Source organism: Dama dama, chromosome 10 (assembly GCF_033118175.1).
Source record: "Dama dama isolate Ldn47 chromosome 10, ASM3311817v1, whole genome shotgun sequence".
NCBI classification, from domain to species: Eukaryota; Metazoa; Chordata; class Mammalia; order Artiodactyla; family Cervidae; genus Dama; species Dama dama.
The window spans coordinates 15,778,814-15,803,383 of NC_083690.1; the positions used below are offsets into that span (position 1 = coordinate 15,778,814).

The 24,570-nt window shown below is 50.8% G+C and overlaps 1 protein-coding gene across 2 annotated transcripts in view; it reads left to right on the forward strand.

Annotated features, from left to right (window-relative positions):
* ABCC1 (ATP binding cassette subfamily C member 1 (ABCC1 blood group)) overlaps nucleotides 1-24,570 on the forward strand; it is a 148,192-nt gene that overhangs the window by 107,572 nt on the left and 16,050 nt on the right. For both annotated transcript variants that reach the window (XM_061152904.1, XM_061152905.1), the window contains 7 exons: nucleotides 2,715-2,891; nucleotides 5,178-5,345; nucleotides 7,271-7,454; nucleotides 17,716-17,806; nucleotides 19,763-19,895; nucleotides 22,069-22,276; nucleotides 23,558-23,868. In XM_061152904.1, coding sequence (XP_061008887.1) covers nucleotides 2,715-2,891; nucleotides 5,178-5,345; nucleotides 7,271-7,454; nucleotides 17,716-17,806; nucleotides 19,763-19,895; nucleotides 22,069-22,276; nucleotides 23,558-23,868 — 1,272 coding nt within the window. The remainder of the gene's footprint in view (nucleotides 1-2,714; nucleotides 2,892-5,177; nucleotides 5,346-7,270; nucleotides 7,455-17,715; nucleotides 17,807-19,762; nucleotides 19,896-22,068; nucleotides 22,277-23,557; nucleotides 23,869-24,570) is intronic.

A 24,570-nucleotide genomic window follows, 5' to 3' on the forward strand; every position in this document is an offset into this window, starting at 1 on the left:
TACAATGTGGGTAGACCCCGGGTTCGATCCCTGGGTCAGGAAAATCCCCCGGAGAAGGGATTGGCAACTCTCTCCAATATTCGTGCCTGGAGAATTCCATGGACAGAGGAGCCTGGCGAGGTACAGTCCATGGGGTCACAAAGAGTCGAACATGACTGAGCAACTAACTACAACAACAGGGACAGTGCGGGAAATGTGTTTAAAATGTTTATTTTGTCTCAGTAGTTTAGTTGGTAGGGTTCATGCATACTGTGGGAATTACCCGTGGGTTCTGCAGTGAGGCTTTGTGAGTCTGGCCAGTTTAAGTTAGGATATTGGAGTCAGCAGTTTGGTTATTTATCTGAGAATGAAGATGAAGAGCTGGGCTCCCTGGGTTTCATTTCCAACCTCATCCTCCTAGCATCCCTTTATTTAACAGTCTTTGAGGACTCCCCTTTGTCCTTTTAGTGAAGCTTATACTCCTCATCCCGGAGAAGGGAATGGCAACCCACTCCAGTATTCTTGCCTGAAGAATTCCATGGGCAGAGGAGCCTTGTGTGCTGCAGTCCATGAGGTCACAAAGAGTCAGACACGACTGAGCTACTGAACTGATCTGAACTGAGCAACTAACACACATACACACACACACACATGTCACTAGGACCACCAGCCCCGTGTGAGTCCCTTCCCACCCCCCAGCTCCTTCCTGCCTGTCTTCCTCTCACATCATGGTCCCATCACACTGGCCTTCCTGTTGCTCAGACTTGCCGAGTTTCTCTTGATTTTGGACACACAGCAGTCAGCGGCAGCCTGCAGCATGTAGCAGTGAGCAGTAACTGGCAGCCAGGTCTTAGTTTGCTGAACTGGGAGTCCTGACGCCTGGACCACAGGAGCCAGCAGTTAAGGCCTGAGTCCCTAGCCTCTTGCCCACTTGGTCAAGAACAAATTCAGGAGAGGAGGCAGAAGGTACGAGTAAAATAAAAAGTTTGTTGAAAAGAAAAGTGCCTGCAAAAAGGTGCATGGGCAAACTCAGAGAGTCATGCTTTTCGGAAGTTTAAATCCTTTATAAGGGGGCAGTTTTCCAGGTCTTTGTCTTCCCTGAGGTGTGCACGCCTTAGCCGAGATGAATCTCAAAGTGAAGGCTTCTGGGAGGAGTAAGACTCATTATCCTCTGACTTTTGACCCTAAGGAGCCTTCCCATGCAGGTGTAGTGTCTCCTTTGTTCCAGAAAAAGGAGGGGAGTGGAGATCCCTTAATCCTTTACCCAGACAGGATTTTGCCCTTCTATGTCCTGGCCATGACTATTATCTTAAGGACATTTACAAGACAAAGACTGACTGCTTACGCTGTTTCTGTTGTTCCATTTTGGAGGGCAAATAGAAGGCTGACTGTAAATGCCTTAACTGGAACCCACCTCTCTCTTGTCTCAGGAAATGCAAAGAGAAGACTAGTTGTAAGTGTCCAACCTGAAGCCCACTTCTTCATCCCCCATGAAATGCAGGCAGAGGTCACGTGTAGATGTCTTAACCTGGAGCCTGTCTGTCCCCTGCCTCCCTCTCACGCAGTTCCTCAGACTGAAATGCTCTTTCCTCTTCTCTTTATCAGACCAGCTTATTTTCACCTATCAGTCCTTGTTTAAGAATTTTTTTCTCAGTTACTGAAATACATGAAACAAATGCTCTCCTCATACATAGTCTTTGTTCTTATGCCATTCTGACACCTTGCATTATGTGGAAATACACAGCAACTTTAGAAATCGACAGTTTTTATACAGATGTCTTTGCTTAAATTTCATCAAGGAAATCTCAAGAGCTCTTTTAAGGTTGTCCCAAACTAAGTTTCCCTTTAAAAAAAATTTTTTTTAAGTGGATTATAGTTGATTTACACTGCTGTGTTTCTGGTGTACAGTGAAGTCATTCAGATAAATGTGTATATATATTCTTTTTCAGATTCTTTTCCAGTATAGGTTAAGTCTTCCTTTTAAAGGACTTTTTTGAAAGTCTCGTATTTTTCTCTCTTAGCCTGTACCACAACAATAATCAAATAATTTTTTTTTTTTAATTCAGGTACTTCCCGTTCTTGGGAACCAGGAGGTTTTTATTGCTGTTTATTTTAAAATTCATTTTATTTTAAATATTTAAAAAAATTTCTTAAGTTGAAATATAGATGATGTGGGGGCTTCCAGGTGGTGCTAATGGTAAAGAAGCTGCCTGCCAATGCAGGAGACATAAGAGACCCGGGTTCGATCCCTGGGTTCGGAAGATCCCCTGGAGGGGGGCATGGCAACCCACTCCATTATTCTTGCCTGGAGAATCCCATGGACAGAGGAGCCTGGTGGGCTGCGGTCCATACAGTTGCAGAGTGTCAGACATGACTGAGGTGACTTAGCACGTAGACGACGTACAGTATTTTATAAGATGCAGATGTGCAGTGTAGGAGAGCTAGGGGTTTTGTTTGCTGGTATTCAGTGACTAGTTACTAAATACATAACTGTTACCTCATTAATGATTTCAACTCTCAAACTCTCACTATTGGAGCCAGTGACTGACCTAGAATGGACTCTGATCCCAGCCCTGGTGTCTGTAGTCCTTTGGGACTTGGTTTCCCTCTTGTTGAAACCATAGATGTGGTGAAGGTATCTTGTGAAGTAAGGCCTTCCTGGACAGGGAGTAGGCTGGCTGCTATCTTGTTAACCAAGTCTGTCTGTCCTGCCGCCTGCTTTGTTTGCCACCTAGGGCTCAGTGGCCTACGTCCCGCAGCAGGCCTGGATTCAGAATGTTTCTCTCCGAGAAAACATCCTTTTTGGACGCCAGCTACAGGAACGGTATTATAAGGCTGTGATAGAAGCCTGCGCCCTCCTCCCAGACCTGGAAATCCTGCCCAGTGGGGACCGGACAGAGATTGGTGAGAAGGTCAGTAGACTTCAGCATGGCCCCTGTATCAGTCGGCTATTGCTGTGTAACAAACAAGCACAAAAATCTCAGTGGCTTATGATGTTAAACACTTTGCAACTTATGGGTGGGTCAACCGTGACTGGGTTGGGCTGGGCTCAGCTGGGTGGCTCTGGTCCACATTGCAGGCCAACTAAGCCCAGTTCCAGGCTGTGGGTTGGCACAGGTCTCCCCGTGTGGCTACTTCCTAGGGCCTGGGTGAGGGGACAGCAGTTCCCCAGGGGGAGCCTTTTTCAATGGCAGCAGCAGAAGCCCAAGAGAACAACAACAAAAATGTCATGTCTTTTAAAGCACACCATCCTCTCTACCCATAAAGCAAATCACTTGGTTGAACCCAAAGACAAAGGACCAGGAAGTGCATGTTACTTTTGCAGCTTTGTGACTAAAGAGTCGCATGACCATTGGACCTATACAGGGAATAGGAGTGTCAGTGGTTCAAATGTCACAACCCTTTTCAAAACAGTGATAATGCTAAAAATAATAATACAACAGCTAACTCTTATGGAGTAATCACTCTGTGCCAGGCACAGTGCTAAACACTTTATACACATCTTGTCCTTTCAGCAAGCCCAAGAGATGGGATTTACTGTTAACCCTGTGTAATGGCAGAGGAAAAGGAGGAACAGAAAGGCCAGATGACTCCCGGAGCCCCTTCCCATCTCAGGGCCTTTGCACATGCTTTCCTCTCTGCGTGGCTGGCCTGCTCGATTGCCCCCTGGTGGCTAAGTGGTGTGGACATGGGAAGTGCAAACGGTCTGGAGCCTACTAAAGAGTTTTCTCGTCCTTATTTTCAGTTATTAATACAAGCCAGTGGTTCCACCAACTTTCCTACTTTGTGAGCCATTTTTTTTTATTTGAGTGAAATCTGCAGTTCCTTGGAAAGAAAAAAAACAAATTATTAGGGCTTTTGGGGTTTTCAAGTGGCAAAGAATCCTGAGTGAGAACTGAATTTACAGGCACTGTGTAGAATCCAAGAGCCGGAATGTGGTGGGGCTCAGGAAGGGACTGGTTCCTCCTCTGAATTTCATCTCTGCTTTTCTGCGGAGCTTTGTTGTTTTTTTTTTCAAAAATGTATGTATCTGCCACTTGGAGATTCCTCACTCTGCCTGTTTAGGTCCCAGTAACCAGTGTGTTTACTGGGACTTCCCTGGTGGCTCAGACGGTAAAGCATCTGCCTACAATGCGGGAGACCTGGCTTTAATCCCTGGGTTGGGAAGATCTCCTGGAGAAGGAAATGGCAACCCACCCCAGTATTCTTGCCTGGAAAATCCCATGGACAGAGGAACCTGGTAGACTACAGTCCATGGGGTCGCAAAGAGTCAGACACGACTGAGCAACTTCACTTCACTTCAGCCAATGTGGGGTCTTTCCAGGTGGCACTAGTGGAGATGTAAGAGATGCTGGTTTGACCCCTGGATTGGGAAAACCCCCTAGAGGAGGGCATGGCAGCCCACTCCAGTGTTCTTGCCTGGAGAATCTCATGGACAGAGGAGCCTGGTGGGCTACGGTCCATAGGGCTGCACAGAGTTGGACATGACTGAAGTGACTTACCAGGCACACATGCACCCGGTTTTGGAGGGAGAGGATGTGATTGGCTTAGTTTGGGTCTGATGTCTGCCTGGGGCCAAAAAGCTGTAAACTAAAGGAACTCTCAAAATGAACGTGGCTGCCAGGACCCTGTCTCAGAGTGGGGGGAAGGTGGGCATCTCTTGGGAGGGGCTGGGGGGGTTAGCCCAGCGGGTGTCCACTGACTCCAGCCAGATATGCAAGTGATGCTGGCTTATCTGCTGCAGGAGGGCCGTGTGGTCCTTGTGCCCTGGTTCAGATTAGGAAACAGTCCCCTTCCTGCTGGCCAGCGGGGCGCAGGCTGGATTGTAGTACCCCTGGGGCACAGCCTGCCTTGCCCGTGTGGCTTCACCAGTGAGTGAAGGCCCAAGATCACGACCCTTCCTGTAGCCAGCACAGTGTGGTGCCGCCGGCCTCGCCTTCCTGACCGTGCCCTGCTCAGCAGCACCCAGCGGCTCGGGTTTTCTCTTTGCGGGTTTCACAGTGGAGGCTGAACCCAGAGCCGGGACTTGAACCCACGTTGGCGCAGGCGCGATCTAGCTGTTGCCACGGCTGCTTCCGCGGGAGACGGGCGCAGCCCTGCAGGGCCTCCAGCGAGGGTCGCTGCATGGTGACCCGGTGCACCCCTCTGCTTGTCTCGGCTTCCCAGGAGGCCCACCCTTCTGCCGTGTTTCTCCGCAGGGTGTGAATCTGTCCGGGGGCCAGAAGCAGCGCGTGAGCCTGGCCCGGGCCGTGTACTGCGACTCCGACGTCTACCTCCTCGACGATCCCCTCTCGGCCGTGGACGCCCACGTGGGCAAGCACATCTTTGAAAACGTGGTTGGCCCCAGGGGGCTCCTTAAGAACAAGGTACCTGCTGCGGGCGCGGCTTGGGGGCTGGTCCCCGCTTCTTGGTCAGGTCATGGTGTGTCCCCTTTGGGACCCCTTCGCTTTACTGGACAGGAGATCATATTTTCGAATCCATCCCTTGGCGGCCTTCCGGGGACAGCCTTCTTGTTCTCATTGCCTCCGCTAGGCAGAAAGAAGCCTTTCTTTCTGCTTAAACAATAGGGGTGGTGTTGCCGAGGGGAGTCCACCCCCACCCCACCACCACCATCATCCCCTGTCCCCAAGGAGCCGGCTCTCCTTTCCCTGCTGAAGTGGCCGTGGGCTGAGGGACAGAGGTTTGAGCAGGAAAACGGCCACCACACCTTAACATGACAGCAAATGGTTCCTTTCCTCTTTTATTCTTTTTGAAATTTGTTTGTTTAGGGGAGTTACAGAGGCTCTTCTTCCGCCTCTCCCATTAAAAAAGAAGACATGCCCATGGGAAAAAATGTAGCAAATTCAGAAAACCACGAAGGAGAAAAACAATTATGCATCATCCCACCGCTTAGAGATTTTTGTATTTCTTTCAAGTCTTTTTGTTGTGTATATAAGCTTTTTTTCTTTGTTATTTTTGGCTGCACTGGGTCTTCCTTGTTGCCCACAGACTTTCTTTAGTTGTTGGGGAGGGCGTGGAGCTGGCTGGCTAACTGTCTAGTTTCCATCTGCCGGCTTCTCATTGTGGTGGCTGCTCTTGTGGAACACAGACTCTAGGGTGCAAGAGTTCATTAGTGGCTTAGGGACTTAGTTGCTCCTCGCATGTGGGAACTTCCCAGACCAGGAATCAAACCCATGTCCCCTGTTCTGGCATCCACCGATGCTTAACCACTGGGCCACCGGGGAAGTTCTATATAAGCTTTTTAATAGGATTATTACATCATGCATATATATATGTATATATATAATAAACATCATGCCACTTAATCTGTAGTAAGCATTCCCCTTCACCCCATAAGAATTCTGTTTAATTTTTAAATATTAAAAACCTGTTTTGGTTGTGAAAGAAATGTGCCCATAGTAACAAAACCAGAGAGTATATGTAAAGTTTATAAAAAACAGTTCTTCCTCATCCTGCAGCCCTAGCTGCTCTCGAAAGCAGGGGCCAGCGAATCCAGCCCGCAGGAGCCTGTTTTGTAGGCAGCTCACCAGCCAAGAATGGTCTTTACATTTTTAAGTGGTTGGAAAAAAATTCTGAAGACAAATATTTTGTGACATAGGAAAATTGTATTAAAGTTACATATCCGCTTCCATAAATAAAGCTTTATTGGATCATGGCCAGCCCATCTGTTTATGTCTTGTGTGTGACCAGAGGGCCCATAAAGCTGAAAATGTTTACCATTTGGCTGTTTAAGAAAAAGTTTGCCAACTTGTGTAAACGGTTTGATGCACATCCTCCCAGACTTTCAGTTAGATAAAATAGATACCCATGTACAAACGCGGTAGTCTTTTAGGGGTGGGGAAATTTGAAAAAACTTAATTCACAGCATGCACATTTTTTGTAGGAGTGTCATTTTTTTATTCATCTACACACGGATGGTTCCTTCCCTGCATCTCCTCCAGATTTCTGTTCAAAAACAACTTCCCCCATCACCTTATTAAAATTGCAACCCCCCCCCCACCCCCCATCTCAGTATCCTTCCCCGTTTGCTTCCACGTGCTCACAATACAGCACACAGAAGTCTACTCGTATCGGTGGGGACCCTAAAATCTGGAGCAAGGATCGTTGTTTTCCCTCACTCCTGCCCGCCCCCACCCCCGGCCCCCCTACCCCCAGCTCCCGGCCTGCAGATTGCAATGCTTCTGTGTGCCTGCATCCCAGGCGCATGTACAGGTGTGGGGCGGGGGGTGGGGACAAAAATTCCCTCTTGCGCGCATGCGCTAATGTGGCTGTGTCTCCGCCCTCCCTGCAGACGCGGCTCCTGGTCACGCACGGCATCAGCTACCTGCCCCAGATGGACTTCATCATCGTCATGAGTGGCGGAAAGATCTCCGAGATGGGCTCCTACCAGGAGCTGCTGGCTCGGGACGGCGCCTTCGCCGAGTTCCTGCGCACCTACGCCAGCGCCGAGCAGGAGCAGGGGCAGGCCGACGACGGTAGGGTTGCGCGGGCCTTTGAGTGAGGGTGGTGCCCGGTCGGCCCCAGGTCTCCCCTGAAAGTTCCCCCCTGCCGCCCTGGAAGCTCAGGAGGGCATCAGGTGCGGGGCTGGGCCAGGCCCTCTCAGGAACCATCTGGAAGGACTTTCAGCACTGAATTGAGAGGGAGTCCCAATACTTTAGAGAGCCGGGTCCGCAGAACTGAACACAAGTCCCAGTCCTTTCAGGCAGTATATCTCTGGGCCTGTGGAGTTGCGGGGGTTTCATGGCGAAAATGGAGGTGGTGATAATTACAGGCCTCCTGGCTCCCAAGAGGCTGAGAAGCCAGTGGCAGGTTCACCACGTTGGTCAGTTGCTCAGTCGTAGCCGACTCCTTGCCACCCTGTGGACTGCAGCACCCCGGGCTTCCCTGTCCCTTGCTGTCTCCCGGAGTTTGCTCACTTTCATGCCCACTGAGGCAGTGACACGGGTCGTGAGGTCACACCTGCTGGCTGAGCCTGCAGGGTGGAGGTTGGCAGGACCTGAGTTCCAGTCTCAGCTGCTGCTCTTTCCAGCTGTGTGATGTCTGGCCATTCTTGATGAAGCAGTGAAGCAACAGACCCGACCTTCTGGCGCCTGAATGTGCTAGATTACTGGGGCCTTTGGCACGGCACCAGTGACAGCTGCTGCTATTACTTTTCTAGGGAAGAGTGCTCCCCGATACCCCACGCATGTGGCATCTGCCAGGTCCAGGTAGACCTGCCCGCTTCCCAGCCACCAAACCCGCTCTGTCCTCCCGAGAGCATGCTCTGAATTCTGGGCTGGGGCCTCACCCTGTCTTTATTTGAAGCAAACAGGGTGAGGCATCTAAGAATCCTGTTCTCTCTTATTGTGTGTATGCGTGTTAAGTCACTCGGTCGTGCCTGACTTTGCAAGCTCATGGACTGCAGCCCACCAGGCTCCTCTATCGATGGGATTCTCCAGGCAAGAATACTGGAGTGGGTTGCCATTTCCTACTCCAGGGGATCTTTCCTATCCAGGGATTGAACCCAGGTCTCCTGCCACTGCAGGCAGTTTCTTTACTGATTGAGCCACCAGGGAAGCCCCATTCTTTCCTTTAGTTGGTTTGAAATTCGGGGAATCGGTCGCAGCCTCTGTGGGCTGCCCTGTGTTTATGTCAGATGGGCACCTGGAACGGATCCTCTGCTGGTGCTCCCCCCCGCCCCCACCACCACCAGCAGCCTTGACCTGCCTTACCACGGAGGGGAAAGAAGTCATCTGATGCCTTTCTGCTTTGGTTTCAGCTGTTGCTAAAAAGAGTGGAACCAAAGCGAGATCGCCTGTCCTGCTGTGATCTCCCTCTTCCAGGAACTAATTACAGACTCCCTGGGCCCCGGGGCGTGTTCGTTACATGCTCAGTCCCCAGGCAGCTCTCAGATAGGCTGCCCCCGCCCCCGCCCCGAGTTGGGGCTGCAGTTCGCCCCGTTGCACAACTCTCATGGGCAGAGTTGTCATCAGGGTGTCTGTGATGTGAAGACACATACATCAGTGAGTGATTGTTGACTGCTTACCAGGGCTTCTGTCCCCGACAGGGGTCATCTCGTTGGCTCACTCACTCCTCCTCACAGCTTCTCATGGAGGAGGGAAGATGGTGGTGCCCAGTCCACTGGTGAGGAAACTGAGGCTTAAAAGAAGCTCGTCCCAGGATTTCCCTGGCGCTCCAGTGGTTAGGACTCTGTGCTTCCACTGCAGGGGGCTCAGGTTCAGTCCCTGATAGGGAAACTAAGATCCCACTTGTCAAGTGGTGTGGCTAAAAGTTAAAAAAAAAAAAAGTGGGGGGGGGGGGTCTTGTCCCTCATGTGCCAGGGGCAGGCGGGTCCCTGTCTCTGTGAATGCGGCTGAGCACTAAGACAGCTATTTACCATTCACTGATGTAGTCATTCAGTTGGTGTTCACTGGGCACTCAGCTGTGTGTTACGCACTTGCGTTGTTCTCCTAGGGCTCCTGTAACGAGAGTCCCACTAGCTTGAACAGTGGGAGTGTGTTGTCTCCCAGTTCTGGAGGCTGGACGTCTGAGATCAAGGTGGCAGCCTTCTTCTGAGGGCCGGGGGGTCCCATGCCTGTCCCCCGGCGTCTCGTGGTTTGCTGGCACTCTGCGGCGCCCCTTGGCTTGCAGGAGCATAAGCCAGCTCTGTCTTCGTCTTCACACGGTGTTCTTCTTGTGTGTGTCTGTCTCCAGATCTCCCCTTCTTATGAGGCGCCAGTTATACAGGATTAGGGTCCGTGCTCAGGAGCTCCTGTGGACACTTAGATCCACAGAGACCACGGCTCCACATGCGGTCATGTTCCTAGGTACTGGAGGTCAGAACTTCAACGTATGAATTTAGTTGGTGGGGGATGTAGTTTAGACCTTAAACTAGTAGCGTTCTAGATTTGGGGGAGACAGAAGTGAGCAGGATCCAGGCAAGTCCTGCCCTCACGGAGCTCAGAGTCTGCTGGGAGAGAAGGCAGTCAGCCAATGGAAATGGTTTTGTGCAGCATTAAGTGCTGTGAGGAGAGCACGTCGGATATTGGGCTGGAGAGTTTGGGGGTTCAGGCCCTGCAGGCAGCGTGGTCAGGGTTCCCTCTGTGGGAGCAGCGTTCTGACGCGGGTAACGGTACAGGCCTCAGCCCGGCATGAGCTCAGTCTGTTCAAGGAACAGGGAAGAGGCCACTGTGGCCACACCTTGGTGGGCAAGGGCTGAGGGTGGGAGATGGGGCTGGCGAGGTGGTTACCCATCCGGGTCTTTCAGCGTGAGGAGTTTGGGGTTTGTTCTCAGTGCAGCTGGGAAGCCGATGATTGTCAAGGGGAGGGCCCACAGTGAGAATGCACAGCATTCCTCTGCCTGAGAGTTTGCTGGATCCTCTTGGTTTGAGGTTTTTCCCTTTTTTTTTTTTTTTTTAACGTGAGCCGTTTTTCTAAAGTCTTGATTGAATTTGTTACAGTGTTGCTTCTGTTTCCTGTTTTGGTTTTTTGGCCCCAAGGCATGTGGGATCTTGGCTCCCAAGCAGGGATCGAACCTGTGCCCCTAGCATTAGAAGGCAAAGTGTTAACCACTGGACCACCAGAAAAGTCCCCCTAGTGGTTTTTAATAAGTCCTTTATTGAGATATAATTCACACATCATATGATTCAGTGAGTTTTAAAAATACTCCAGTATTTGATTTGTGCAGCCATCACCAAGATGAATTTGAGAACAGTCTCACCCCCTCGAGGAAGCCTCACATCCATTGGCAGTCACTCCCCATTTCCTCCCCGCCCTCCAAGTCCTAGGCAACCACTTAATCTGCTTTTTTTTTTTCCTTCTGATTTTTGAGTTGTAATTTCTTCTGATTTGTAATTTACAAAGAGCACTGTGTAAGTCTGAGGCATGTGATTTGACTTAGTACATCCTGAAATGTGACCACAATAAGTTTAGTGTACATCCATCATTTCATATAGATGCAAAAGTAAAGAAATAGAAAAAGAATTTTTTTTTCCCTGTGATGAGAGCTCTTAGTAATTACTAAGCAGTTTTGGTTATATTAATCATGTACATTATATTTCTAGCAATTATTTATTTTATAACTGGCAGTGCCTCTTGACTACCTTCATCCAGTTCTTGCTCCCCCCACCATCTCTGGTGACTACAAACCTGATCTTTGTTTCTATTTTGTTTTTAAAGCATAATTTACCTGCAACACTGTGTTAGCTCCTGGTGCAGGGTATAGTGATTTGATATTTCTATATGTCACAGTGATCACCACACAAATCTACTTTCTGTATAGATTTGTCTTACTCTGACCATTCCTGTATGAACAGAATCCTTTTGTGACTGGCTTCTCTCACTTAGCATGATGTTTCCGAGATCTGTCTGTGGAAGCTTGCAGCAGCACTTCATTTCTTCTGACTGTTGAATCATATTCCGTTGTGTAGACACACCACATTTTATTTATCCATTCATCAGCTCATGAGCATTCGAGCTGTCAGTTTTGGACTATTACGAATAGTGCTGCTGCGAACCCTAGAGGTTTTAAAAGAAAAGTATTTTCTTTTGCCAGTGTGAGATAGCCGACTCTCCCTCTTAGCATTTAAACTCCCGGGCGAATGAGCTTCCACATGTCTATGCTCCTGTGGTCGGAAAGTTCTGCTGTAAGTCTAACCAGCTCTCGTCTTGCTACAGAGTCTTCTTTCTCAGATTGTCTCTCAGCCCAAGTTGAGCCAAGGTCACACGAAACATGGTGGCCATTTTGAGATAACTATGTTTCCCCCACCTGCTTGGTGGGCTACATTTAGACAAAAAGAACCCTCCGTGGATTTATCTCAACTTTTTTCCCCAGAGCGAATTCTCTTTCTCCTCCCTGTTCTATCCAGGTGAGCAGGGACCGTCCTTACACGCTGTTGGCCACAGAAGGGATTTTTTTTTCCCCTTCTTTTCATCCCCAGCCACACGCATATCCAAAGCAGATTATGCAGAACATGGGTTGCTGCCAATTAAAAAATTTTTTGTGTGTGCACGTCAGCATTTAATTTGGTGGTAAAATTACCACCCGGTGCCCTTGCACCGCTCTGAGGTCATTTCCCCAGTTTAGCCACTCAGCCCCCTGCTGGGCAGGTCACAAAGCTCCTCAGACTGTGGATCTAAAATCAGACTTGCTGTCCTCTCCCCCACCCCTCTTTGCCTCTCTGGAGGGACCCTGACGATAAGGCTTGGCATCAGGGTCCAGCCTCGCTCGCTCAGCTGTAGCCAGTGCCAGTGACCTTGGATTTGTCTGAAACACATTTTTGGCTCCTTCTAAAGGGAAAGTTTTGTTTCCGTGTTGGATTAATCACATCTTTTGCAGGACACCCAGGCTGGAGGGCGTGTGTTTGGTTTGGGGGAATTCTGTCTGCCTCAGATGGAGAACGGGAGCTAGGCTTGGAGTGGTGGGGGGCGACTGACTTCCTCCCTAGGAATATGCCTTATCCTGTTTCTAGGAGACTTTTTGTTTGTTGGCAAAGAGATTGACAAAGTGGTTCATTAACCTTTGTACCTGGAAGGTATAGAACATTTTTATTTACTCTGGTGACTCTTAGGAACCTAAAACCTAGGATGGCAGTTTTCAGACAGAACATTTGTGCCTCCCGGGGACACTTGGCAGTTTTGCAGGCGTGTTTGGTCGTCACAGCAAGGGAGGGGGGTACCCCTGGCATCTTGTCAGGAGAGACCAAGGATGCTGCTAAACACTGCACGGGGTAGCCCCCTCCACCCTGCCCTCCCCCCCAGCAGAGAATCACCCCCCACAATGTCAGTGGTGCCGAGGGTGTGGAAGCCACTCTGCTTTGACTTCTCTCTGCCCACGTTCCATCCTTGTTATCTTGGGGAGAAAGACCTTGACTCCAGTGACGTGACCGCTTTTCGAAACCTTATTCCAGTCTTACTCTTTCAACCTCATCACTCAGTCTTTTCCCCCCCTTTTCCAGATTTTTGCTGAACTTTTTTTTAACCTGATTATAAAATCAATATGCGCCGCTTGTAGACCATGGCAAATGGTAGAAAAGCTCCAAGAACCAGCAAAAGAACATCCTTCAGCTCTCCCACCGCCACGAGGGGAGCTGCCCTGCCATTTGGCCTGTTTCCCACCTGTCTTTCTGATTTAGGACCTTTTTCCTAGTGTGCGTTTTCACTGCCGGTTTTCCTGTCCCTCTTTTTTGTTTCTTTTCTTAACACCAGGTTCCAGGTGCCTCCCCTTGCTGCAAAAGTCAGGTGTAAGCACCGAAAGCCGCTGGAGAGCTGGTCAGACAGACAGCACATTCCTCCCCTCTGTCCTCAGGGTCCGTGTTTCTTCCCCTTTTGAGTCTGAAGAACTTGCAGGGCCGAGGCGGGAGGCTTGGGCCGGGTGATGTAGCTGGTCGATTCCGTTTTTGGTCAAAAACCAGGCGTTGACTGTAACGCAGTGACTTGAATTCTTCCCTCAAGGGGGAAGCTTGCCTGCTGGCCCTTGCCCAGGCAGAGTTCCAGCACCTTCTTGAGAATAAACAGGCTGAGAGGTGCCAGCCTTGAGGATGAGCGGCCGGCCGAACACACGGCTTGGGCAGTGCTTGTGTGGTTCAAGGGCCGGGAGATGCCTGATTACCAGCATCACAGCCCCGTCCCTGGTGCTCAGAAGCCCTCAAGGGAGAGCCGTTGGGTTATAAGTCTTATGTCTTTGCTTCTGAATTATTTTACAAGATCCTCCCTCTCCCAACTCCCCCACCCCCGCATCATTCATATTTTCTCCTTACCTGGTTGTTTCTCTGTAGCATTTAACACTGCCTCATGGTAAATTCTGAATCTACTACTTTATTATCTCTTTCTCTCCCTTGGAATTCAAGCTCCGTGAGGGCTTTTGGTCACCTCTGTGTCCCCAAGACTGAGAACAGTGCCTGGCACATCATAGATACTCAGGAAATGTGTTAAATGAATGAATGAATGAGTTACATCTTTATCATTGAAGGCATGTCCTGCGTAATGGTTGGACATTAACACAGCTGTATATATTCCCCAGATTGGGAACAACTGTGAGCTGATTTTACACATTTCTTTCAGGGCTGGTTTAGAAACCAGCTTTGTGGATTTGGGCTATGACATGGCATCACTGTGTCTGATACGGTGCCTCTTCTGGCATTGGAAGGTCGTCTCTGCTTGTTCATGTGGTCATTCATTTGTTAGTCTGTCCATCTGCCTCTCTGCTGTGTGCCACGGGGACATCTGGTGCTTGAGCTACCATGTGGAATGGTGCCCCCTGGGTTGTGCAGTGCACATCCTGTGCAACCCCACATGGCCATCAGATGCACAAAGTGCTAGGAATAGAGTGGTAGATAAGACCTTGGAATGCTCTCTCAAGAGCTCACAGTCTGATGGGGGAGACAAACGCTAAATAATCAAGGGCATCATGGTGCTCAATGTGTGAGGGAGGCAAGCCTGGGGAGCTGGAAGGACCCTGAGATGGGTCCCTGACCTAGCCTGGGAAGATCCAAGGTGATATCCGAACCGAGTCACCTCCGCTCCCCGCTTCTGTCCACGTGGAACTGGCTCAGAGCAAGGTGCTTGTGCCCTTGAAGAAGCAAAGACTGTGGACTGGCGCGGGGCCTGTGCCACCTCCTGGCTGGCACGCCTGCCCTTCACACTGTAATACTTTCTCTCTCTCTCCCTCTGCTGCCTGGAAAACAGGCGTGAAGACAGAAGGTCAGTCTGCATTTTCCTAGCTTTCCTTATGTTTGAACACTCACAGCTTTTAGAGAAGGGAGCCAGCCCCAGGCAGTAGGGTGCTTGTCAGGGATACACCCACATCACGTGGGACGGGGAAGCCAAGGCACAAATGCAACAGGTCCCTTCGCTGTCCTCGCCCCTCACCTTTAAGGAGAAACACTCATCCACCCTCTCTGGGCATTTAAATGGGGGTCTCACGGGGAGGGTTCTTTTGCCTTGGTTCTTAACACTCTCTTGGGTCTTGTGAATTCCTAGGCACCAGCGTGCTGGATGAGGAGGAAGGTCAGTGACAGCGGGTTGGAGTTGGCTGTGCCCGCAGCGCGAGGCTGCACATGACTTGTCCTGCTGCTGCATGCCTGGGGAAGGGCCCTTGAACGTCTGCATTTCCATCCCTTTCCATCATTCATCCAGCATCTATTGGGCACCTACTGTGTGCCAGCTTTGTGATTGTCACTTGGGGATACAGATCGAATCTCCCCATCTCTCACTGGTCAGCTGAGTGACCTTGGCTAAGCTGTACTGTCACAGGTCTGATGACCACGTCCAGCGAGCCTTGAAAGAGATCCTGGTTGTGAAATGCCCGGCACCCAGTAGGTGGAAGCTGCGTGGGATCGTTATTACGATCCCACCCACACCTCCTGGGCATGATTGAGACCCAAGCACAGGGTGATGAGCCTCTCATGGAGTAGCTGCAGGTGTCAGGGGTGCCCAGAGGTGGCATGCCTTCTAGAAGAACTTGAGCAGGAAAGGCTGCCCGGTCTCCCTCTAGGGACAGAAAGGCATGAACTGGCCCCAGAGCAGACCCATGCCTCCTGCCTTCCAGAGCCAGCAGTGTGTGGCTGAGGGTCCACAGCAAGGCCCCCTTTTGACAGCGACTGAAGCTGATTTTGGCCACTTAAACAAGGGTGTTTACCAGAAAGATACCAAGTAGCAAAAGGAAGTCAAAGGCAGAGAACGGAAATCAAAGGCAGAGAGCAGAAATCAAAGGCAAAAGTGGATGATCAAGACTCAGGCATTGGGAGCTCTGGACGTGAGACTCCTTTGGGGACAGAGCAGTTGTACAGATCTTTGGTCCTTGTGGGGCCACCACTTAAAGTCCTCTGGGGGAGGGGTCCTGATGGGCTGACCTTGGGCAGGTTCCCCCTTGGCTGGGAAGCCTGGGCATTCTGGGAGACTGGGGAAGGGGGCAAATCCCCTGCAAAGAACAGGACGATGTAGCGCACACATTCCCATTCTCCTCCTGGGACTCACGGTCCCACCCTTGCAGACGAAGGTTTTCCAGCTGCCCCAGTTGGTGTATCGCCAGTAGGCTAATAGGGTTTCAGTGAAGAGGCCACCATGGAGGCCACTGTGGGGACCTGCACTGCATGTGAAGTAGGAGTGGGGAGGGAAGGCTGAGGTTTCCAGAGGGCGCCTGGGCAGCCAGGCGGGACAGGGAGCTCTCTGAAGTACCTGCTGCAAGATGGGGGTCTCTGGGAGTGTTGTAAAGCACCCCCACCCTGCACAGCGGAACACAGTCGAGGTGCTATGCATGTGTGTGTGCGCTGTCTGCAGGCCGCTGCATGGGAAGTCCTGCCTGTTATCACTCTTCTTTTTCGTTTGTTTTAGGTTTTTTTTTTCCCCAATTAAAAAAGATGCTGATTTTAAAGGAAACATTTAAACAGTGATTCTCAGTCGTGGATGTGCCCCAGAATTATCTATGGGACAGGTTTAACAATGCAGATAACAGTACGCATCACGACCTCGTCTTCCATTCACCAAGCACAGCCTCATTTCTTCCTCCCGCTCATGGGGGCTGGTGCTGCTGTTCTTCCCATTCTGCAGATGTGGAAAGTGAGGCTCAGAGAGGGTCATTGCTTCCCCAGTTCACACAGCTAGGAGCACGTCCCACACATCCCAGCCCCCTGACTGCTCGCAGCGTGGGGTCAGCCTCCCTGGCAGAGTCAGTGCAGGGACCAGGGCCGGCCCCAGGGCATCCCTGGATGATTCACGCACGGCCAAGATTGAGAATCACCGGCTCAGAGCTCCCCCATCAGCCCAGGAACGACCCCAGCCCTGTTTCCTTGCCATCCTCTGTCACTTCCCGTGGCTGTTGTCTGAGAGAATCTTATCTTTCTGGATTCTGCTTTAATTCTTGTCACATCAGCATGTTCGCAGGTTCACTGCCGGCTGTGTATTCATACCCTTTCGTAACTTCTCTCCTGCATCCTCCTCCGGGGTCAGCCCTTCGGAGTCCTACGTTATGTTCTCTCTCCTGCTCTCTGTCTCCCAGCACCAAAGAGTGAGGAAGTCAGTGCAGAGTGGGTGGTAATAAACACATCCCTGACTTGTCGGAAGATTAAAGGAGATAATGTATTTCAGCAGAACACAGTGGCTGACACTGAATAAATGTCAGCCACTGTCTCTGAGGTGACAGGCATCAGTGTTAATGCTGGGCGGATACTTCCTGGGATTGGAGCAGATATCCAGCTGGTGTGCCCGTGGCGCCTGTGTCAGTTGTTGAAATAGCTCCGTATTACTGGGAGAACAGCCACTGCCCCAGCAATCCCAGGTAACCCCTTACCCCAATCTTCAGGGCCTCCCCTTGATCCGGCAACCAGTGGGTTAACCCCTTGGCTGGGGGCGCCTGGGACTCCAGTGTCTGATGCCCTTGTCCATAAGGGGTTGTTACTTATTTGGGATTTCACTGATGCTTGGGGACCAGAAGAGTGTGTCCTTTCCCATGCATGGTTCATTTGTGTCCTGACTCCCATGAGCCAGGCTGCACACAGCCAAGAGATCATCGGCAGAACTGGATTTTCCTGGTTGCTGCTGGCACAGGGCACTTGCTCAGGGCTCTTGAGATGGTTGCAAAACACTGTCCCTGTCCCTGAGAGAGCTGGCCAGCCAGGGAGCCTGTCTGTGGCTGCTGCAAAGCAGGTCTTGCTTTCTGAGCCTCCTGGCGGCCAGATTATCTGCCATCTCCCCACAGGGTGACAGGTGTTAGTGTCCAGCCTTTGAAATCACCGTCCGCCCCCTCTTCCTTTCTGCCAGGCTTAGCAGGCGTCGGTGGTCCAGGGAAGGAAGTGAAACAGATGGAGAACGGCATGCTGGTGACGGACACTGCAGGGAAGCAAATGCAGAGGTGAGGCGAAGCGGGCTGGGGGACCCTGTGGATTCTCCCAGCACCACGTGTCTCCCCCTGCCAGTTGTGAGGGAGGAGGAACAGGGTGTCCGCAGCAAGGCTCACTGCCAAAAAAAGGCATTTAGCTTCTGCTTCCCCTGCCCCCAACCCCGAATCCTGGCGGAACCTCACTTCCCAGAGAGCAGAGGCCCAAAGGGGAAGCCTCGTTGTGCTCCTGCCAGGGGGCATGGCTCACGCAGGCCTCATGGTTGGATTTAACCATCCGTCTGTGCTTCTGACACTCAAGCTCCCTACATGGCGTGGCTCTTTGCTCAAGTCACTCAGCGGGGCCTGGAATGTTGAGGCTGTAAGAACCAGCAGCCAATTCAAAATAGTCACAGTAACGATAGCAGCTGCGTTTTATGTGCCATTAGGAGCCAGATGCAGTGCCAAGTCCTGTATAGTCCATAAACCTGGAGGTCGTTTCTCTCGTCTTCCCATTTTACAGGTAGGCAGACTGAGAGCTGTCCACAGGCCATACAGCCAGAGAGAAGCCAAGCTTGACTATTTGAACCCGAGTTCAGCCTCTGAGCCAGTGCTCCTAAGTTTTATGCTTTGGTGCTTTAAAGAAGGTTGCATTTGGTCAGATCACGGGGTCTTTGGAGGAGGGGCGTTGACCTGTCTGTGCCTTGGTTTCCTCCATTGTCGAGTAGGGCCTTTGGTGCCCCTGCCGTGCAGGATTGTAGGAAGGCCTCTGTGATACGGCATGTGGTCACTTAGAATGGTGCCTCCTGCCTCCGGCGCTCAGTAAATGCCTCTCAGTTATTATTTAGGTGAGCTGGAGCTGCCTGGGGTTACTTCTTTTGGGGTGGGGGGGATTTCACAGACACAGGCTGGGAAGAAAATCAGCATGAGCACCTGTGCCCCTCAGAACCCTGCCTGCAGTCCCCTCCTGGGCCCAGCTGTGTGTCGTACATGACACTCTTCCTTCTCTGCTGGGGCAGCAGTCAGGGTGTGAGTGCAGCGTGTGTGTGTGTGTGTGAAGCACTCTTAACAGTGCCTCGCCTGGAGCATGCGGGGGCTGAGGGGGCACTGCCCTGGTCTCTGCAGGCGGCCAGCATAAGGTAAGGATTAGCTGAGATGGGGCAGGCGCCTGCAGGCCGTCTGGGATGTCGGAGCGGGTGACCACGGGACGCTTGCAGTAGCACACCATGGGTGGACCGAGCAGAAACGCACAGCACACTGGGTATTCATTTTTCTATTGCTACGTAACAAGTGATCACAAGCCTAGAGGTCTGTCATCTCAGTTCCTATGGGTCGGGGTGTCTGGGCACAGCTTAACTGGCTCCCCTGCTCAGGGTCTCTCAAAAGCTGTAACCAAGGCATCAGCCAGGCTGGGGTCTCAACTGAAGGCTCGTCTGGGGAAGGATCCGCTTCCAAATGCACGAGGCTGCTGGCAGGACTCAGTTCCTCAGTCCCTAACTGGCTGCATCCTGGAGGACCCCTCCGCCCCCAGCCCCCGGGCCTCTCCCACCTCCACGCTCACCGCATCAGGGCAGACAGACAAAGAAGGCAGTAGAGTTGACTACAAAGCGGAAGTCATACCCCATCCCTGTGCTCATGTGAATCTGAGCCGTGTGCACATGCATGTGTGCACACGCACACACATATGAACACACACACCCCACGTCGTCCCTCAAGCACACATCTCCCTAGGGAGGAAAGCTCTCTGGGTGATGATCTGTTATGATCCGCATAAAGCTGATGAGCACGGGGTGAGGGTGGAGGGGAGATGCTTTTTGAATAAAATCTGCCTAAAGGAATAGTTCTCCCATGGAACCCTGGGCCAGACCCATCCCCTCTATGGGTCTTCTCTGTAAAATCAGAGGAGTGAACGAGGCCTGGTGCTTGGGGTGAGGCCGCCGACCCTGCCCAGGGCCTTCATCTGGGGGACACCCATGTGCCTTGCTTCCCCAGGCAGCTCAGCAGCTCCTCCTCCTACGGCGGGGATGTGAGCCGGCACCACACCAGCACCGCCGAGCTGCAGAAGCCCGGGCCCACGGAGGATACCTGGAAGCTCGTGGAGGCGGACAAGGCTCAGACGGGGCAGGTGAGGACATGGTCAGGTTGCTGTGTGCCTGTGGGAGCTGGGCCCTGGTTGGGGTGCTGTGATCATCTTGACTCACGTCTTCCTCCCCAGGAGGCTTGAAAGGTACTGTTTTAAGCACTGGAAACCAGGGTAGAGGGCCAAGGTGACTTGCCACAGGTCATGACTGGTGAGCAACAGAGCTGGGGTGTGAAGCCAACTCTCAGACTCCAGGGTGGTCACCTGTAGCCTCTGCCTTCCTGATGGCTGCCTCCTTTGAGCAGCTGGGGCCTCGGTAGCCGTAGATGACACGATGCCTTGAATCCAGGCTCCAACCTCACGGGGGTCAGCTGTGTGTGGGTGGGTTTCAGGTCGTCACAGACGCAGCCCTGAGGAACATTAATTGTGTCATCAGAAAAGATTGTTTTTCACTTCTTTTTATTTTGTATTTTTGCCTTTATTACAGGCAGATCTTGTTTTATGGCACTTGGCTTTGTTGCACTTGACAAATGCTGTGTTTTTTACAAACTGAAGGTGTGTGGCAATCTTGTGTTGAACGTCAGTGCCATTTTCCAGCAGCATTTGCTCACGTTGGGTCTCTGCCACATTTTGGTAGTTCTTGGAATATTTCAAACTTTATCATTATTATAGTTTGTTATTATGTAAAATATTATATTTGTTACTGATGTACTATGTTAACAGTATAACATTTGTGATCTTTGACGTTACTACTACAACTCACCAAAGACCCAAATTATGATTAGCACTTTTTAGCAACCAAATATTTTTTAATAAAGGTGTGTGCATTGTTTTTCTAGTCATAGTGCTATTGCACACTTAATAGACTTCAGTAGAGCATAAATATAGCTTTTATATGCACTAGGAAACCAGAAAATTCATGTGACTCGGTTTATCGGGATATTCGATTTTTTGCAGTAGTCTGGAACCAAGCCTCCAAGTGTCTGAGGTGTGCCTGTTTATCAGTGAGAAGGTCTCAGCTGGGGCTTTGTTTTTAATACCTGTCTTAGTCCCTTTGGGCTGCTATAACAAGACCATGGTACAGGTGGCTCAGAAACAACATACATTTATTTATTGCTCATAATTCTGGATGTTGACAAGTCCAGGATCATGGCGCCAGCAGATTCAGTGTCTGGTGAGAGAGTTCCCTGGTTCATAAATGGCCATCCTCTCGCAGTGTCCTCGAAGGACAGAAGGGTGAGGGATCCCTTTTTATAAGGACACTAATCCCGTTTAGTCCACCCTCATGAAAAGCCTGATATGACAGGGAGACACACGGAAAGATACCCAGAGTTTGCTGAATCCACACCGAGCAGGTTGGGTGTCAGGCTGACCCAGAGCACACTGCACCCATCTGTGGTGTGCAGCTGCCCTTTGAGTGACCGCATGTGATTACACGGCCCCCACGCTGGGCTCCACAGGAGACACTGGAGTGAAAGAGGCCCCCGGCTGTCACTCTGTGGAGCTGGGAAACAGGTTGAGCAAGGGCCAAGTGACTGGAAGCCAGTTGCGTGTTCAGAGGACTGAGGGTTGGGGGAGTGGATGTGACACTTCGTCATGGTTACTAGGCAACATATCCCATCTTCCCATTATCTTCAGACTCTTCCTTCCTGAGAGTCCTGGAGTAAAACTTAATCCTGGACAGGATCTCTCGGGTCCTGTGTGGTCCAGCCACTCCATGTTCTCCAGCTTACCACGCTCCAGCTATCCTTGCCTCCTTTCTGCTTCCCTTCTACCTCAGGGCCTTTGCACACGTTGGTCCCTGTGCCTGGAATGCCTTTTTTTTTTTTTCCTTCATTTTCACCTGGTTAATTCTCTGATATCCCTAACTTATGGAAAACCTCCTCTGATTCTTCTCCACCCTGGGTTGGGTCAGGATACCCAGTTTTATATTCCCGTGGAATCATGTACCACTTCCAGCCCTTCTCTGGGATTATGCATTTATCTGGGCAGTTATCTTATGAAAGCCTGTCTCACTGCTCAACTGGAAGTTCCGTGAGGGCAGAAACCTTGGCTTTGCTTCTGCTGATTTCTTTGCCAAGTAACTAAAGGGGAAGAGGATTGTAGGCATGAGCATAGGTGGGGGCGCTGGACTGCACAGGGTCTGTTGAGGTTCCTGACCTTGAATAGGCATGGCTGGTGAGTGTGTTCTGTAAGATGCCTTCTCTCCTGGTCCCAGGTCAAGCTCTCCGTGTACTGGGACTACATGAAGGCGATTGGGCTTTTCATCTCCTTTCTGAGCATCTTCCTTTTCCTGTGTAACCACGTGGCTTCCCTGGCCTCTAACTATTGGCTCAGTCTCTGGACGGATGACCCTATCGTCAACGGGACCCAGGAGCACACGCAAGTCCGGCTGAGTGTCTATGGAGCCCTGGGCATTTCACAAGGTGAGCCTGCCTTGCCCCTCACCTGCTCTTGGCACTTGGAGCCGCTTCCATTTCTTGTTATAGAATCAGGTCCCCCAACTTGTCAGGGTTTTGTTAGACCCACAAACCAAGCCAAACACACAGTAACTGTCACATAATAGACACTCAGATATTTGCAGAATGAACGTTTTTTGAATGCTCTGTTTCATATGGCTCTAGGAGACGGGGGAAGGGAGCTCCAACGTGCCTATTTTACAGATGAGTTAAGTTGAGAAATAGAAGGTGACCAAGGACCCTTGCCCCTCATTGTTCTGGCAGGGTGATGGAGTTTCTGTGAAGTCCTATTTGTGGACTTTTGCCTTCTGCCCAAAGGTGGGAATTAGTTTCTACTTGTGGTTCGTAACGCAAGCAATGCTACCCCTCATGTCTAGAGATACTTACAGAGTTTAGTCATATCTAGAGATACTTGGAGTTGTCACAGCTTCCCTGTGGGAGCAGGTGCTGCTGGGACCTAGAGGCCAGGAATGTCACTAAACATCCTGCAGTGCCCAGCGCGGCCTCCACAACAGAGGATGATCCAGCCGCAGAGGTTAACAGTGAGGACGCTGAGAAATCCTCTGTATGCCCTTCCTGTGGTCCCACAAAGATCCCCAGACACAGCAGCATTACCAGTAATAGCTAACGTTTACTCAGCACTTACTTGGTGTCTGGTTCTGTTGTAAACACTTTAAGGTGTTTTATTTTACTTTTGCAGCAGTCACATGAGGTAGGAGCTCATTTTTCTTTGTTTTAGAGATACAGAAACTGAGGCCCAGAAGCGTTCAGTAAGTTGCCCAAAGTCACACAGCTTATTCATGGCAGAGCTGGCATTGAGCAAGGCAGTGTGGCTCCAAGCCCACCCTCTTCTGGAGGGCAAAGGGATTCGTCCATCTGAGCTTTAGCTAGGCTTCCCTTGTGGCTCAGCTGGTGAAGAATCCGCCTGCAATGCGGGAGACCAGGGTTTGATCTCTGGGTTGGTAAGATTCCCCTGGAGGAGGGAAAGGCTACCGACTCCAGTATTCTTCCATCTCTGTAACATGGGTACTAATAGAACATATGCAGGGTTCTCATAAGGATTAGATGCACGTAAAAGACACAGTGAGTTTTGCACATAGTATGTGCTGGGTAATAATTGCCACCATTATTGTTGTTATTAGAAGCTGGGAGTCCAGGCTGCTTTGTCCACATGGTCACACGGCCCCTCGCCCCTGGCCCCGCTCGGTCCCTCTCCTGCCGTGGAGTTTGACGCGAGAGTGTTTGTAGGTATCTCGGTGTTCGGCTACTCCATGGCAGTGTCCATCGGGGGCATCTTGGCCTCCCGCCGCCTGCACCTGGACCTGCTGCATAACGTCCTCCGGTCGCCCATAAGCTTCTTCGAGCGGACCCCCAGCGGGAACCTGGTGAACCGCTTCTCCAAGGAGCTGGACACGGTGGACTCAATGATCCCACAGGTCATCAAGATGTTCATGGGCTCCCTGTTCAACGTCATCGGCGCCTGCATTATCATCCTGCTGGCCACGCCCATGGCTGCTGTCATCATCCCGCCCCTGGGCCTCATCTACTTCTTCGTGCAGGTGAGAGGTGGGTCCTGGGGTCCAGGACGAGCGCTGCTCCGTGTTGCCGTCCCGTGAGAACCGCTTAAGATTAAATGGTTTAAACTTTTTACTTTACTTTTAACTTAAATGGGGACCGTTTTAGCTTCCCCAGCGTGAGGCTGTGGGGGATGTCTCAGAGGAGGGTTAAGGTTTGTTTTTGTTGGTTTTGAATACCTAAGTTGATGGTTTTCAGCTTGCAATAACCAAACATCCTTTTTTCCTAATAATAAGGGTTTTTTTAAGCTGAAAGTTTTAAAAGGAAATAAGCTATAGCCACGAAGTCATCTTTATTATTAAACTTTCTCTAAGTATGAAATTCTTTAGGTCATAGGCAGATAATGGAAACATGAATAATAACAGCTTTGATATTTTTTCCCCTGTAATAGAGATCTGAAAGTGAATGTGGAAGTGTGAGTTGCTCAGTCTTGTCTGACTCTTTGTGACCCCATGGACTGTAGCCCACCAGGCTCCTCTGTCCCTGGGATTCTCCAGACAAGGATACTGGAGTGGGTTGTCATTCCCTTCTCCAGGGGATTTTCCCAACCCAGGGATTGAACCTGGGTCACCTGCATTGCCGGCAGATTCTGTACCATCTGTGCCGCCAAGGAAGCCATAATAGAAGTTTAGAGGTATGCTATTCCGGGCTTCCCAGGTGGCTCTAGTGGTCAAGAACGCGCCTCC